We start from the raw sequence: 16,445 nt of genomic DNA, 5'->3' as shown, positions 1-16,445 counted from the left end.
AGTACTGCGCTAGTTTTGGTGATTTCTGGTCTTAGCTGCGATGCCTTTGGCTGCTTATGCCACTGCTTGACATGAGCGAATCCATCTGGCTCTCTACAAAAGGTCAGAAACATTGGTCTACATTTGCTTATAGTGTTTAATTTTCCATTCTTATATAGTCTCCAAAAGTAAAAAAAAAAAAAAATCTAATAAGAACTATGCAAGAAGTTTAAAAATAGTTGACTGTTTATAAAATGTAAGTTTTCATAGGTATGGATTATATACAATGTAGATACTGCATTGTTACCACATAGGCAAATGAACAGTATATACAAAAGTAACAAATGAATAAAAAAGTAACAAATGATTACATACGGAGGGTAGCTGTAGTTTATAGTATTCTATTAAGATAATAAAAATGTTATTTCCTTATACAAATTTATATTGGGCAGAGATTATTTTTACCTTCAATTGATTAAATTCCATTTAGAGGGGCGCCTGGGTAGCTCAGTCGTTAAGCGTCTGCCTTCGGCTCAGGTCATGATCCCAGGGTCCTGGGATCGAGCCCTGCATCGGGCTCCCTGGTCCGCGGGAAGCCTGCTTTTCCCTCTCCGACTCCCCCTGCTTGTGTTCCCTCTCTCGCTGTCTTTTTCTGTCAAATAAATAAATAAAATCAATCAATCAATCAATCAATCAATAAATGCCATTTAGAGATTTTAATGATGGATATATTTATTTCTAGATAGTTTTTGATGTAGGAAAATGTTGGGGTTCAGAGCAAACAGTCAAGAAAGAATTCTTGAGATGTCTTTGGTGCAAAAAGGTGGTTTTATTAAAGCTTGGGGACAGCACCCATGGGCAGGAAGAGCTGCACTGGGGTCATGAGGAGTGGCTCTTCATATACTTTCAAGTTGGGATGGGGTTCGGGATAGCATAAGTCTAAGGAATTTTGGAAGCTAGGTTTCCAGGACCTTCAAGGGGCTAGCTATTGTTGGGAAAAGGTTATTCATTACTGTCTAATAAAACCCTAGTCATGAGACCCTTCAGATGTGTATCAGTAGACCATGTGCTTGGGGGATGATTGCCAACATGTATCTGAGGGGTAGAGATAAAGGAAGTTTTCAAAGGAATCTTTATATGTTAAAGACAGTTTACAGGATCCTGGGGTCCAGATAATGTTAAGCTAAGATTGCCTTTTGCCCTTAGCAAAGTATTAACATCGAGGCAGCTGAGTTACTAGAGGAATGTCACTCTGCCTGTCTCAAGGACTTGTCAGTGGGCTGAAGGTAGTAAGGAAATTTAATCATTTTTCTTTCATTTCTTCTTTCTTTTGCCTTTGTTTCCCACATCGGTTTTATTTTTTTATTTTTAACATTAAAATGTCTTTTTTTTTTTTTTAGATTAAGCTGAGTGAAGTTGTTGGCTCAGGAAAAGATGGCAGAATACTTAAAGAAGATATTCTCAACTATTTGGAAAAGCAGACTGGAGCTATATTACCTCCTTCGCCAAAAGCTGAAATAGTGCCACCTCCACCAAAACCAAAAGACAGAACTATTCCTATACCAATATCAAAACCTCCAGTATTCACAGGCAAAGATAAAACAGAACCCATAAAAGGTAATAACAGTAATGTAAGGCACTACTACAAGTTATTTGAGGAAATTTTCCTCAAAGATCCAGGTATATAATATGGTGTTTTCAATTCTTACTGAGGGGAAAGTTCAAATTCATCATACTTTTTTAAATGGTGAAATAATATAGTTTTTCCAGGAAATGTTTCAATTTCTACTGTTAATTTCTATTTGTTTGTTTTTTTTAAAGATTTTATTATTTATTTGACAGAGACACAGCGAGAGAGGGAACACAAGCAGGGAAAGTGGGAGAGGGAGAAGCAGGCTTCCCGCTGAGCAGGGAGCCCGATGCAGAACTCGATCCCAGGACCCTGGGATCATGACCTGAGCTGAAGTCAGGTGCCTAACAACTGAGCCACCCAGGCACCCCTCTACTGTTAATTTCTGAAGAGCAATATGTTAGCAGGTTTCTTGGAATATAAACTTATATACTGATAATTGTTCTTTTTAAAGACTCAGGATGTTACAAACATAATTTTTAGTTAGCTTCAAAATAACTAGCTCTGATTTGTTATTTATAAACTCTTAGGGGGATTAACATTCAGAAGTATGGCTTTGCAAGAAAGCCAGTAAGTAAATACATGGCTTGCATCCTTTTATACATTTTTTTGATATACTATAGCATTAAAGGCAGTTACCTCTTAATATCATTACACTTGACACTGGGTACTATGCTGAAGTCAGTGCTCCAGCATTGGAATTAGTGTCTTTCAACTGCATAATGAAGATGGTAGGCTTGAGGGGGAGAGTTTAGTTGAAAAAGTAAATGACATTAGAAAACCCTCAATTTTGGGGCACCTGGGTGGCTCTGTCATTGAGCATCTGCCTTCGGCTCAGGTCATGATCCCGGGGTCCTGGGATCGAGCCCCGCATTGGGCTTCCTGCTTAGCGGGAAGCCTGCTTCTCCCTCCCACTCCCCCTGCTTGTGTTCCCTCTCTCACTGTCTCTCTGTCTGTCAAATAAATAAATAAAATCTTAAAAAAAAAAAAGAAAACCCTCAATTTTAGTAAAAAGATTTAAAGGATTTAAGAATTTTAAAAATATAGGGGCCCTGGGTGGCTCAGTGTCTTAAGTGTCCCACTCTTATTTTCAGCTCAGGTCAGGGTCTCCGGGTCATGAGACCAAGCCACCTTGGGCTCAGTGGGGAATCTGCTTGAGATTCTCTCCCTCTGCCCCTCTGCCCACTGGGGCTTGCATGCTCTCTTGCTCTCCCTCCCTCCCTCTCTCTCTCAAATAAATAAACCTTAAAAAGAAAGAATTAAAAAATACATGTAAATTTGGGATGCCTGGGTGGCACAGTTGGTTAAGCATCCAACTCTTGGTTTCAGCTCAGGTCATGGCCTCAGGGTTATGAGATCGAGCCTGCCTTGGGCTCTATGCACAGCGCTGAGTCTGCTCAGCGTTTCTCTCTCCCTCACCATCCCGCATGCGCACACCTGCACATGCGCTCTCTCTCTCAAATAAATAAATATATATGATTCATATATATTTAATGTTTTCTAGGCTTTCACAAGGCAATGGTCAAGACCATGTCTGCAGCCCTGAAGATACCTCACTTTGGATATTGTGATGAAGTTGACCTTACTGAACTGGTTAAGTTAAGAGAAGAATTAAAACCCATTGCTTTTGCTCGTGGAATTAAACTCACCTTTATGCCCTTCTTCTTAAAGGTGAGATTTCATTCATTTCAAACAGGGCTTGAATAGGACATTAAAATTTTGTTTTGCAAATATGCAATATGTTAACTATACAAATATTACTTCTCACCATGTCATATAGTTAGAAAAATGTACAAGTGCACTATTTCTTTGTTTCTTAGGAATTTATAAAATTAAAATTTGTGTCATATTTTTACCAGCTCATCTCTTTGAGCTAGGTAATGGATTGTCTTGCCAGTTAAGTAAAGCCTTTAATTCTGAAATGATCACTCCAGCAAAATCCAGATTTGAACTATAACAAGACTTGGTATTGATCTTGCATATCACTTGACATGTATTCATTTTCATTTATTCAACAAACTTACATTGAGGGTCCTGGGAATTGTTTCTAGGCCTTGAGACCAGTATAAAACCATACTGTCAATTGACCATAAGCAGCTCAGTGTCTAGCTCATATTAACAACCATTTATGAAGCAGGTATCATGTAGCAGACCATGTACTGAGCATGCTGTATACATCATCTCTTAATTCTCAGAATAACCCTGACATGCAGATACTGCTATTCCCACTTTCCGCTTAAGGAAATTAGGGCTTAGAGAAGTTGAGAAACTTGTCAAGGATATATAGCTAAGTGGAGAAGCTAACTTTCCGGTTCTGGTCTGTTTTACTCAAAAATGCATACTGGTGTCTCTGACTCCAGTGTGCCTTCCCTCCAGCCCTTTCTGCATACTGCACCAAGACGAATCTTCTATAAATGAAAGTACTATATTGTGCCCTGATTCTTTCCAGTGGTCTCCTTCATTGTCTTCAGGTCAGTTGCTAACTCCCTGAATTTGGCATATAAATAGGATCACAAGCCTCTGCTTCCCACCTCTCCAGCTTCATGTCTCAGGCACTCACTCCTTCTGTTCTGGTCGGATTAAGCCTCCATAGTTGTTAGAGTATGTGACTTCACATGAAACGCCCCCTCCTCCTTGATCAAATACCTGCACATCCTAAGTGCCAAATTCTGTTCAGGAATAGCCTCCTCCAGAAGCTTTCTTTGGCTGTCACAGTTTGAGTTAAATATTCCTGTTTCCCGTTGCACTTTATCTCGGTGCAGTGCGCAAATGTTTGCTCCATTTTCTCTTCCCTGCGTGCTGAGCCTCATGGGGCACACACTGTTCTTTATCTCCAGCATTTCAGCAGCTACCCGAACAGCTAAGTGATTGGTCTGTGAACATGAGATATAATAGATGTCTATAAATGAGACATCTGGGCTGTATTTTAGCTATAGAGTCATTTTTAAAAACACAGTCATTGAAGCAGGTGGATGAAATCACCCTAAATTGTGTGCAAATGAGAACAAAAGAAGGCTAGAGATTTTACATCAGTGTTTAAGGGGTAGATAGCAGTGGATTTGGCAAAGAGTGGAAGAGAGTGAATGGGATCAGTGGTAAGATGACAGAAAAACCAGGAAAGTATCTCCTAGAAGCCAAAGTGTATCTCTTGCTGGATAACAGGCCACTCCCAAATTTAGTGGTTTGATATAACAGCCATTTATTATTTCTCATGAGTCCATAGGCAGGCAGGGCCAGTTTGCTAATCTTGACAGAGCTTACTTCTGTGTCTGCAGACAGCTAGTAGGTTGGTGGGGGTGGGCTAGTGTAAGATGGCTTTGGCAGGGATGACTCGTTTCTCTGCCTTATGTCTTTCTCAGCTCCCCAGCCTGCTAGCCTGCATGTGGTCTCATAGTACTAGCAGGGATGAAGAGAGGAAGCAGAAATGCTCCAGCACTTTTTCCAAGCTCTGCTGCATCACATTTGTTCTTGTCTCATTGACCAAAGCAAGTCACATGACTAAGCTCAGAGTCAGCTTGTGCTGAGCACCACCAAAGGGCATGGATACGAGAGAGGCATGAACCACTGGGGCCATTCATTCATCCTCTCACACCAAGAGGGAAGAAAAAAGTTGTGATGGGGGCTCAGTTAGTAGAGCATGTGACTCTTGATCCCGGGAGAGTGAGTTTGAGCCCCACGTTGAGTGTGGAGATTACTTAAAAATGAATTACAAAAGTTAGGATGGGAACAGGCTATTGGATTAGTAATTAAGAGGTCATGAATGGCGGAACCAGAACTGATAGAATAAAGTATTGTTGAGGTAGAAGCTTGATTCCAGTTATTTGTTGGATGAATAGAAATCGAGGAAGAAGAGACACTAGATGTAGGGGCACCTGGGTGGCTCAGTTGTTGGGCATCTGCCTTCAGCTCGGGTCCTGATCCAGGGTCCTGGGATCGAGCCCTGCATCGGGCTCCCTGCTCGGCGGGGAGCCTGCTTCTCCCTCTCCCACTCCCCCTGCTTGTGTTCCTGCTCTCGCTGTGTCTCTCTCCATCAATAAATAAATAAAATCTTAAAAAAAAAAATAGAAGTATCTGGTAAAAGGTAGATGGAGCATAGGCACAGAGGGCAGGTATGGTGGTTGTTCAGGGTAGATTAAGGAAAGGTTCCATCTGCCCTCCCCCCTCCTGGAAAAACCAGAACAGATCTGTAGGCTGAGGGAAAGAGCTGGAAAATGGAGAGTTAAAAATATGTGAGTGACAAGTGACAAAAACATGTGACACTGGTGACGTTGGTTTAGAAGCGAGGAGAGACCAGCTTTTTAATATACTGAATTTGTTTTATTATCATTTGTCTTCATCGTTCCAGTCTGAATGAAATACCTGATCTTTATTTTGAAAATAAAATTGAGTGTGCTTTGTTTTAAAATGATCTTTTCTTCTGCCTTTATGTAAGTTTCAGAACATTCGGAAAATACTATGTATTGTATAGGGAAAAAAATTACCTCTTATCTAGGGACACACACCTTGTTTTTTCTTTTACAAAATTTGGATTGCACTCAAAATACTGTTTTTATGTGTAACAAACCTTAATTATGGATTTTTATATAAAGAAGATTTAAGTTATAGTTGTCAAATCAAATGCTTAGTAAAACTTGCCTTAACTCTCTAGGTCAAGGAAATGATTTTTTTTCCGACCACTGACCCACAGACAAAAATAACATTTAACACAGTGCATATAAAGAACTCTTAATTGGACCAGATGAAGGCCAGGGTGGGGAGTGGATTTTAAGGACAATCTTAAGCATTTTTATTTACCTGTTTTTTAAATGTAATACAAGGCATGACAACCAAATGCAATGTGTGAACTTTGATTAGATCCTGGATGGGCAGAAAAACAGGTATAAAGAACATTTGAGGGACAGTTAAGAAAATCTGAATATGGACAGAAGAGGAATGGTACTGAGTAAGAAGAAAAAAAAGGAAAAAAGACGAAGGGAGAAGAAAGCAGAGGAGAGAATCATAAATGCTATCAATTCAGGGAGGTGGCCTATAAGTAAACATTCACACCAGCTGTACCCTTCACTTGGCCAAGGACACCAAATGGAACACTAGCCTCTAATGGTCAGTGCCCTTGGAAACCCTTAGTGCTTGTTCTTTCGACACAGGGAAACAGCTTACTGCCTTTCTGTTTTAATTCAGGGTGTTTTTGAACTTCAAATTTGCTTCTCATGTAAGATTCTACATGTAAAATTCTTACGTAGAATTTAGACATTTTGTTTGGTACTTTGGTCAGTCTCTACACTTATTTTGAAAATCTCCTTGATGTTGACAAGCTGCCTGATGACTTTATCTTTTATTCTTAAGTGATTAGGGTGACCTAGTTGCACACTGCTTGAAGGTAACATTGGCAGTAATATGCCTCGGTACATGAATACTAAAAGTTAAGCTCAGTGTAAATAAGGGTTCTCTCCCTCCCTCACACCCTTTATTGCTTCCAATTCCCTTTCTGAGTTAAGAGTGCTAATGTTGCATTCTCTTTCTGTTAAGCAGGCTGCTTCCTTGGGACTACTACAGTTTCCTATCCTTAATGCTTCTGTGGATGAAAACTGCCAGAACATAACTTATAAGGTTGGCTATATGTTGTGGAAAAGTTCTTGTTATAAATAGAAAATGGTGCAGTTGTGCTTATAGGTTGGAAAAGCTTCTTTTGTACCTCGAATAGTGATTTTTTTTTTTAGACTAGAATTAAAGGTATGGGATGAAATATTAAACTGAATTATAATTATAATTAAACTGTTATTGTTGATTTTACTGGTTACTAATGATATTGTTCAGATATATGGAGTTCCATTTTTTAAGCCCCTTTGGTTTATTGCTTAAAATAATGGAAATAAATGGCTGTCAGGCAGTGGATTATGTTAACCCTTCTACATACCCTCCCCTCAAAGAGATGACCTCTCTCAGAATGGAGTTCCTGCAGTTTTTAAAAGAAGAATAATTTGAACGGAAATAGGAAAAGTAATGAAAGTATGAATTCATTTGAATGAACTCTTCTGTTTGGAGTGAAGATTTATTATTTATTATCTCAGTGAAGACTGAGAACTGTTTTGGGGATGCTAATACTTATTTATATTTCTACCTAATCGTGAACTTAGATATTTTAAGGGGTCAGATCTTAAATCTTCCCACATGAGGGGCACCTGGGTGGCTCAGTCAGTTAAGTATCCAACTCCTGATCTCAGCTCAGGTCTTAATCTCAGGGTTGTGAGTTCAAGCCCCGCATTAGGCTCCACGGGGGGTGTGAAGACTACTTAAAAATAATAATAATAGGGGCGCCTAGGTGGCTCAGTCGTTAAGGGTCTGCCTTCAGCTCAGGTCATGATCCCAAGGTCCTGGGATTGAGCCCCACATTGGGCTCCCTGCTCAGCGGGAAGCCTGCTTCTCCCTCTCCCACTCCCCTTGCTTGTGTTCCCTCTCTTGCTATGTCTCTCTGTGTCAAATAAATAAGTAAAATCTTAAAAAATAATAATAATAAATTAGTAAATAAAATAAATAAAATCTTCCCATATGATTAATCAATTTCCTGATTAAGTATATATTTGTTGCAAAAAATTCAGACGAGAAAGTAACTATCTTTACCTTCAATCTCATGACCCTAAGAAAACTCACTGTTAATATTGAGATGTGCATGCTTCCAGGATTTTATTTTCATATACTTTAAAAAAAATAATGTGTTTTTATACATATTGTTTTATTTAACTTTTGTTTTTTTTTAAGATTTTATTTATGTATTTGACAGAGAGAGCGAGAGAGCACAAGCAGAGGGTGAGGGAGAAGCAGGTTCCTCGCTGAGCAGGAAGCCCGATGCAGGGCTCGACCCCAGAACCCTGGGATCATGACCTGAGCTGAAGGCAGATGCGTAACCATCTGAGCCACCCAGGCTCCCCATTAACTTAAATGTTTTTAAACTTACTTCTTTTTCACTTTATTGATATCATAACATGTCAATAAATATCATTTTGTTATTTATTTAGCCTATTATTGATAAACACTTTGCAGTTTCTCGTACTCACAGTCTGAACTCAATATCCCTGTATATCTCTACATACTCTGTATTTATCTCCTTAACATAAAGTTTTATAAATGTTGGTACATATTGTTAAATATTCCCCAGAAAGTCTTATTATATCCACCAGCTTATATAGCTACTAATAATGAATGGAAATAGCCTGTTGCCCAATATTCTTACTGACAAAAAATTATTTTTTCCAAAAAATCTTTTTAAAATTCTTTAAAAATTCTTTAAATCGTCATCAATCTTATAGAAATAGGTTTTGGTTGTTTTTATGACAGTGAAGATTGGTCCTTTCTTTTCTGTTAACTTATGAAAAGGCCTACTATATAATTTTTTTCTTTTTAGGCTTCTCACAACATTGGGATAGCAATGGATACTGAGCAGGGTTTGATTGTCCCTAATGTGAAAAACGTCCAGATCTGCTCCATATTTGAGATCGCCACTGAGTTGAACCGCCTTCAGAAATTGGGCTCTGCAGGTCAGCTCAGTACCACTGATCTTACAGGAGGAACATTTACTCTTTCCAACATTGGATCAGTGAGTAATAGAGATGTTCAAATTCACAAATCATATCTTAAGATTTCTGATCATATGCTCAATTAAAAATATATTTCATTTGCCATTTGTTCCTCAAAAGCTTAATTTTTCTACTCTTCCTTTTTTTTTTTTTTAGATTGGTGGTACCTATGCCAAACCAGTGATACTGCCACCTGAAGTAGCAATTGGGGCTCTTGGATCAATTAAGGTGTGTTTATTAAATAAATGGCAAAAGAGTTTTAGCAAATCGGGAGGGTAAACACAAGAGTGAACATTTCTGAGGTTTTGCCCTCACTTTAGGTTGCAGGATAACATTTGTCTCTGTAAGCCAATTATTTCTTCCTAAGAGGCAGGACTGCAATTCCAGTGGATTGTTCTGTATGGAACCCCAGTGGTTCATGCCAGGCACAGGTGCAAGTCTTTATGGATAATCACAAATATAGCCAATATCTTCTATCAAAATATCTTTATTTAGCCAGTCCAAATTATTTATAACAAAGTGAGACACCATTTAGACCATTTTTCTCAAACTTCACTCTGTTCAAGACTCATTGAGAGTACTAGTTAAAAAATCTTGGGCGCCTGGGTGGCTCAGTCGTTAAGCGTCTGTCTGCCTTTGGCTCAGGTCATGGTCCCAGGGTCCTGGGATCGAGCCCCACATTGGGCTCCCTGCTCAGCGGGAAGCCTGCTTCTCCCTCTCCCACTCCCCCTGCTTGTGTTCCCTCTCTTGCTATGTCTCTTGTCTGTCAAATAAATAAATAAAATCTTTAAAAAAAATGTAGTGTTCTTAGCCTGGGTGGCTCAATCAATTAAGTGTTCGACTCAGGTCATTATCTCAGGGTTGTGAGATTGAACCCCGTTTTTGGGCTCAATGCTGGGTGTGCATCCCCCTTAAGATTCTCTCTCTCCCTCTTCCTCTGTCCCCCTCTGCCCCTCCCTCTCTAAAAAAAAAAAAAAAAAAAGGCACTATACTTGGCCTTGGGGACAGAGCCCCCAGAACTTACATTTTAAACAAGAACCCAGGTGATTCCAACGTGAGTGATCTCTTGGCCATGTTTTAGGAGACACTGACTTAGAATAAGGGTCGCAGTGATTCTTAACCTTGGCTACACATTAGAATCATCTGGGGAGCTTGAAAAAAGTGCCTAAGCTCACCCTATTATCAACTGAATCAGAACTGAGGGGGTGGTGGATAGGGCTTGGGCATCTTTATTAACTCAGTGTTGAGAACCATCAGAATCAAAGAATTAAGCTCTTGGATTCCATTTTAGTACCACCATTACTAAATGTCATCACCATATTGACTTATTTTGGTCTTCATGTTTTCAGAAGAATCTTTCTTCTTTATATATGATGTTTGCACACTGAACATGTCTGGGACTTGTCTTTCATGAGTTATTACTTTTGTATTGGCCTCCAAAACTTCCACAGATGCTTTCATTCAGCCTTTGATTTGCTTTCTTGCAGATAGTACTTTAACTGCTATGTTACTCCCTCTTCCTAGCAGGTACTTTCCCTCCTGGCACATAGAGGAGATAGGGAGAAAAACCCCAAAACACATAGTGGACTCTGTTCTTTGTCAATCAGGAGTTTCTCTGAACGTACCTTCCCTGTCACCTATTCCCCACCCGGCAAGAATTCAGCATTTGAATCTCACAGGATTCTGACTTCCTATAGGTTCCCAACTATCATACCTATTTGACAAAGTCTTGTTTTTCCCTTTCCTTAAAGAGATGTATTTTCCTCTTGATTGTATATATATAATTGTGGTAAACTATACATAACATAAATTTGCCATCATAATCTGTACAATTCAATGGCATTAGGTACATTCACATGTTTACCACCATCACCACCATTCATCACTGACCCAAACTGAAACTCTGCATGTATGTACCACGTTTTGTTTATCTGCTTGGCTCTAATGAATATTTGGGTTGTCTCCTTTCTTTGGTTCTTGTGAAGAGTGCTGCTATGAACATTGGTGTGCAAGTATCTTTTCAGTAGATATCTGTTTACCAGATCGTTTTACCCATGATTTCATCAAGCTATGAAAAATAGTTCTTGAAGTATAAATCTTCTGATATTTACTGGGTAGGAACAAACGGTGCGTATTTCATTCTTTTCTCTCTGTGTCACCTCTCCTTTGCTACTCTGTTTTCACTGTAAATTTTGAATGTCTTGTTGATAAATGGTCTAAGGAGGTCTAACACCTCCATATAACTCAGTTCTCAGTGCTTGCTTTCCTTGACCCATTAGCTGCCCTGGAGTCAGTTGATGGACACCACTTCCTTGGAAAACGTCCTTCACTGCAACTTGCAGAATACCTTGCTGCTATGGCTTTCCTCCCGTCTACTAGTTGTTCCCTCTGAGGCTCCTTTGCCCAGACCACCTTATCTCCCAATCTCTAAGCCTCAGAGTACCCTTTTCTTTATCTGATCCTAGTTCAGGGCTTTTAAGCACCAGGTATATGCTGATGACACCCAAGTTTATATCTCCAGATCTGACCTCTCCTTTGATCACCAAATTCATATATCCTGGTTGGATATTTAATTAGGTATCTTGAATTTTCTGTTCCTTTCCTCACCACCCTCCCCCCCCCCCAGACTTGCTCCTTCTGAAGTTTTCCCCTTTTGGTAAATGGCCATTCTGCTCAGAGACCTGTAGCTACTCACCTCACTCAGGTTCAAGGCCAAAGTAGCTGCAATGGCCTACATAGCCCTGCATGGGTGCTCCTCAGTGTAATCGGGGACCCATGTGGGGCTGTGACTGCTGTATCCAGACTGTGAGGAGGTCAGTACAGAAAGGGAGAATAGAGCTTAGATACTTTCACAGCAGTTTGACAGGTGATTTTAGGTCTATTGAATCTAATAAGAAGTTCAGGCTTAGGTTTTAGGTTTTATATATCTTCTTTAATTTGTTTTTTGTTTTTTGTTTTTTTTAGTAATTCAACTGACCGAACCACCCAGGTGCCCTTTAGTAATTTAATATGCTTTTTAAAAATAGCTTGCAATGGAATAGAAACTTTAAAAAAATAACAATAGGTCATTTATCAAAGACAGATTGAGAAGTGTTGCTCTTGACAATGTGCCCTGCCTTCCCTTGCTCCGTCTGTGACCTCATCCCCCACCTCTCACCCCTGCCCCTCCGCTGTAGCCATCCTGCCTACCTTGCTCTTCCTCCAACAGTCCAGTCCCGCTTCCCCTCTGTATCTCTTAGAGTAGCTATCTGGCGTTTTTCCTCACTGCCTTCAGTGAGGAAGCCTCGGTGAGGTTTTCCCTGCCCAACCTCTCAAACAAAAAATGCCACCTGCATCTAGCCCCTGCCTACCCTCTCTCCGCTTTCCACATGGCTTTATTTTTTTCCTTTGCACTTTTCATTATCTAACATGCTATATATTTTACTTATTTATCTTAATCGTCTCTCTACATTAAAATTTTAGCTCCGAGAAGGCAAGGATTTTTACTTGTTTTGTTCACTGGTTTAGCCACAGAATCGAGAAGAGTACCTGGTACATAGTAGGTGCTCAATAAATATTTGTTAAATAATTGGATTCTGAGATGAGATTTACTGTATATATGGAAATTGTACGGGGGACAGGGAAGTACCTTGGAGAAACTGAAAGCTCGAGGCAAACATAAAAATGGGAAAAATCCGAGTTAGCATTTTCAAGTCATTTGGGATGCCCATTTCTTCTCTTTTACAAGGAGGAGGGTTTGCTTAATCTTGCACCATTGCTAGAGCCTTTGAGCAAGTGAAGGTTGACTCTGTTCTTTGCCTTGTTTCTAGGCCCTTCCCCGATTTAACCAGGAAGGAGAAGTATATAAAGCACAGATAATGAATGTGAGCTGGTCAGCTGATCACAGAATTATTGACGGTGCTACAATGTCACGCTTCTCTAATTTGTGGAAATCCTACTTAGAAAACCCAACTTTTATGCTACTTGATCTGAAATGAAGATCGATGGGATATTATTGAACTTTTTGAGCTTCCAAAGAATATGTAGAGCCTAGCTGTGCAACACATGTTCTTCATCACAATTTGTATTAGAAATGATTTGTATTGTATAATTAAGGTTCCAAGGCACAATATTTATCTCTGTTCTGTTAGACATTTTACTGAAAATGAATGATGGTGTAAGAGTTCTCCTGGGGCTGTCACATTTTATAGGTCATGGTATCACTTCTTAATATGGTGCTGAGGTCTTTGTGTCCATGGGTTGAAACTAGCAAGAACAACAAAATTAATGTTACTAAAAGACAGACTGCCATATCCAGTGTTTACCCTATTTTTCTTTCTTTTTTTACTTTAGACTGACCTTAATGAAACTTGTCAGTTACACTTAGTTGGGAAAAGGAATTTACATACAGAAGTATCTTCCATTTCCCCACAATAACACTAACTGTTGTATAAAATAAGTGCAATTACTTAACCTTTTAGGATATCCATGAGGGGCGCCTTGGTGGCTCAGTTGGTTAAACCGCTGCCTTCAGCTCAGGTCATGATCCCAGGGTCCTGGGATCGAGCCCCACATCGGGCTCCCTGCTCATGCAGGAAGGCTGCTTCTCCCTCTGCCTGCCGCTCCCCCTGCTTGTGCTCTCTCCCTCTCTCTCTCTCTCGCTATCTCTCTCTGTGTGTCAAATAAATAAATAAAAATCTTAAAAAAAAAAAGATATCCACGATTATGTTGCTCTGCAGAGATTATCTGTAAATGTCTTTATATAAATATCTTTTAAAAGGGAAAATTATATGCTAATCTTAAAAATGCCCAATTATAGGGGCGCCTGGGTGGCTCAGTCATTAAGCATCTGCCTTCAGCTCAGGTCATGATCCCAGGATCCTGGGATCGAGCCCCGCATCGGGCTCCCTGCTTGGTGGGAAGCCTGCTTCTCCTTCTCCCACTCCCCCTGCTTGTGTTCCCTCTCTCGCTATGTCTCTATCTGTCAAATAAGTAAATAAAATATTTTTTAAAATGCCCAACTATAGGGATGCTTGGCTGGCTCATTCGGAAGAACACGCAACTCAATCTTGGGAGTCATGAGTCCAAGCCCCACGTTGGGCGTAGAAGCTACTTAAAAAAAAAAAAAAAAAAAAAAAAAAGCTCAATTATAGTTTTATAACCAGTAAGGCTATCAAAAGCATTTGTTCAAAATGAATGTACTTTTAGAATTTTGGTAATGTTTTGGTGTTTTGTTAGGAAAAAAAGTTCACCTTGGCAAACTTGCCTCATGTAAAGAAAGTGCTTTAAATGTAGCAGCCGCTGACATTGTTTTACGTTTAGAAGTCTATTGCCTTTTAACTATTTTTTATCTTTCTTGTCTTTAAAACATAGGATAGGATAATGTATTCCATTCTCCATATCCTGAGAAGGAATATGAATAGAGGAGAGAGAAAAGTCTAATGGGTATTATGGACATTAAAACAATAAATATACAGAAATGAAGGTATCATAATGATCATTTTGTAAGAGTCCCACTTTAATCATAAATAGCATCAAGGTGAATATAATCCAATGTTTTGATTTGCATTCAGAAATCCAGGTTGCTTCTAATGTTGTCTAACTGACTACTGTATGCTCAAGTGAAATTTTGTAACAAAAAAGAAATTGTTTTAAATCTACTCGATTTTTTCAAAATGAGAATCATGTAAATTAGAAAATAATGAGTCAGGTGAATGTTATTTTTAAAATTTAGATAGTACAAGGAGTTACAAAGAAAATAAAATCATCCATAATCATATCACTCTTAATGTTTAGATCAAGGTATCTGTATTCATAGCTATTCTTAAAAAAATGAAATCATGCTATATCTACTATTTTGTAGTTTGATTTTTTAATTTAACATTATGAGTAACTTTACATGTCAATAAATAATTCTACATTATCATACTTTAGATGGCTGCATAATATTCTATTGTGTGTATTTGTTATACATTTGATATTAAACTTCTACTATATACTGAGCATGGTGCTAAGCACTGGGCACAGAATGCCCTCCCTAATGGTCCCTGCCTTCACTGGGTTTACAGTGTAGTGGAGGAGGCAGATACTAAATAATCATAAAGTAAAATATCATTACATGTCTAAGTAGGAAAAAAGAGGGTGCTGTGAGAGCACCTAATAAAGGTTGCTAACCCTTCCTGAGAGGGTTAAGAGAGTATGTACCATAATTTAACCGGTCCCCATTGATGGCATTAGCAGAATTTTAAATGAAGAACAAAATGTTCAGTTGTCTCTCTCTCTTTTTTTTATAAAGGAGATAAAAGTTTATTGAATACACTGCAAGGGAGTGGCAGGCAGGACAGCAGGAAAGAGGCTGTCTGCTTGATTAGTTGTCTCCTAAGGAAGATTCCCCCAAGCCACTCTGGACACTGTCCCTTACATCCTACTGACTAGAACTATAATTTAGTCATATGGCCACACCTAGTTGCAAAGGAGGCTGGGAAATGAGAGGGCATGTGCTTAGCTAAATATTTGGTTACTAAGGGTAAAGGAGAGAATGGCTGTAAGGGGATAATTGCCATCTCTGCCAATAGAAGATATTTTATCCATTTTATGTTAGTAAAGACTATAATACATTAGGCAATTTCTTCATGTCACACAGCCACGAAAGTGCAAACTGAGGCTCAATCCAGGTAAATCCACTTGCTACTCTATCACATTATGTCTTAACACAACTCTGACCAACTTCTCTGACTTAAGCTAATAAGCAATAGGGAGTAGTAAGAGTAGTAATGGGTTGGGACACTGTCAAGTGAAGGGCCTAATGAAGCCCAGATGTTACTTTATCCTGTTTTAAGTCTTCTCTAAGCTTTCTCAGCAATTGAGAAGGCTGAGTTTCATTTCTATTGTTTTCTTTTCTACTTTTGTCTCCTGGGACATATCATAAGTACCACTATCAAAAAGGTCAAAAATTTGGGATGCCTGGGTGGCTCAGTCGGTTAAGTGGCTGCCTCTGGCTCGGGTTGTGATCCCAGGGTCCAGGGATTGAGTGCCACATCGGGCTCCTTGCTCGGTGGGGAGCCTGCTGTCCCCCTGCTTGTGCTCTCTCTCCCTGACAAATAAATTAAATCTTTAAAGGTCAAAAATTTGAGGAGATAAAAATGCAGGGACTACCTGTTGCATTCCATTGTTCAAATTTCTTTCCTTTTCAGCCTGAACCTATATTTTTAAAGTGTAACAGCCAGGGGCTTTTCCACTGCAAGTGACAAACGCCTAATTCTTCCTGGGTTATATTACAAAGGGTA

At 39.3% G+C, this 16,445-nt stretch overlaps 1 protein-coding gene across 4 annotated transcripts in view; it reads left to right on the top strand.

Annotated features, from left to right (window-relative positions):
- Positions 1-15,087, top strand: part of DBT (dihydrolipoamide branched chain transacylase E2) — a 50,915-nt gene extending 35,828 nt beyond the window's left edge. For 2 of the 4 annotated variants that reach the window (XM_027622250.2, XM_027622268.2), the window contains exons 6-11: positions 1,380-1,596; positions 3,114-3,280; positions 7,136-7,216; positions 9,009-9,200; positions 9,337-9,408; positions 12,990-15,087. In XM_027622250.2, coding sequence (XP_027478051.1) covers positions 1,380-1,596; positions 3,114-3,280; positions 7,136-7,216; positions 9,009-9,200; positions 9,337-9,408; positions 12,990-13,157 — 897 coding nt within the window. In that variant the 3' untranslated portion in view covers positions 13,158-15,087. Of the gene's footprint in view, positions 1-1,379; positions 1,597-3,113; positions 3,281-7,135; positions 7,217-9,008; positions 9,201-9,336; positions 9,409-11,165; positions 11,308-12,989 lie in introns of all 4 variants that reach the window. The other 2 variants (XR_003524665.1, XM_027622257.2) reach the window with 2 other exon arrangements.
- Positions 15,088-16,445: the final 1,358 nt, after the last annotated feature.

The sequence above is a fragment of the Zalophus californianus genome, chromosome 4 (assembly GCF_009762305.2).
Source record: "Zalophus californianus isolate mZalCal1 chromosome 4, mZalCal1.pri.v2, whole genome shotgun sequence".
NCBI lineage: Eukaryota > Metazoa > Chordata > Mammalia > Carnivora > Otariidae > Zalophus > Zalophus californianus.
This window is presented reverse-complemented; position numbering and strand designations above follow the sequence as displayed.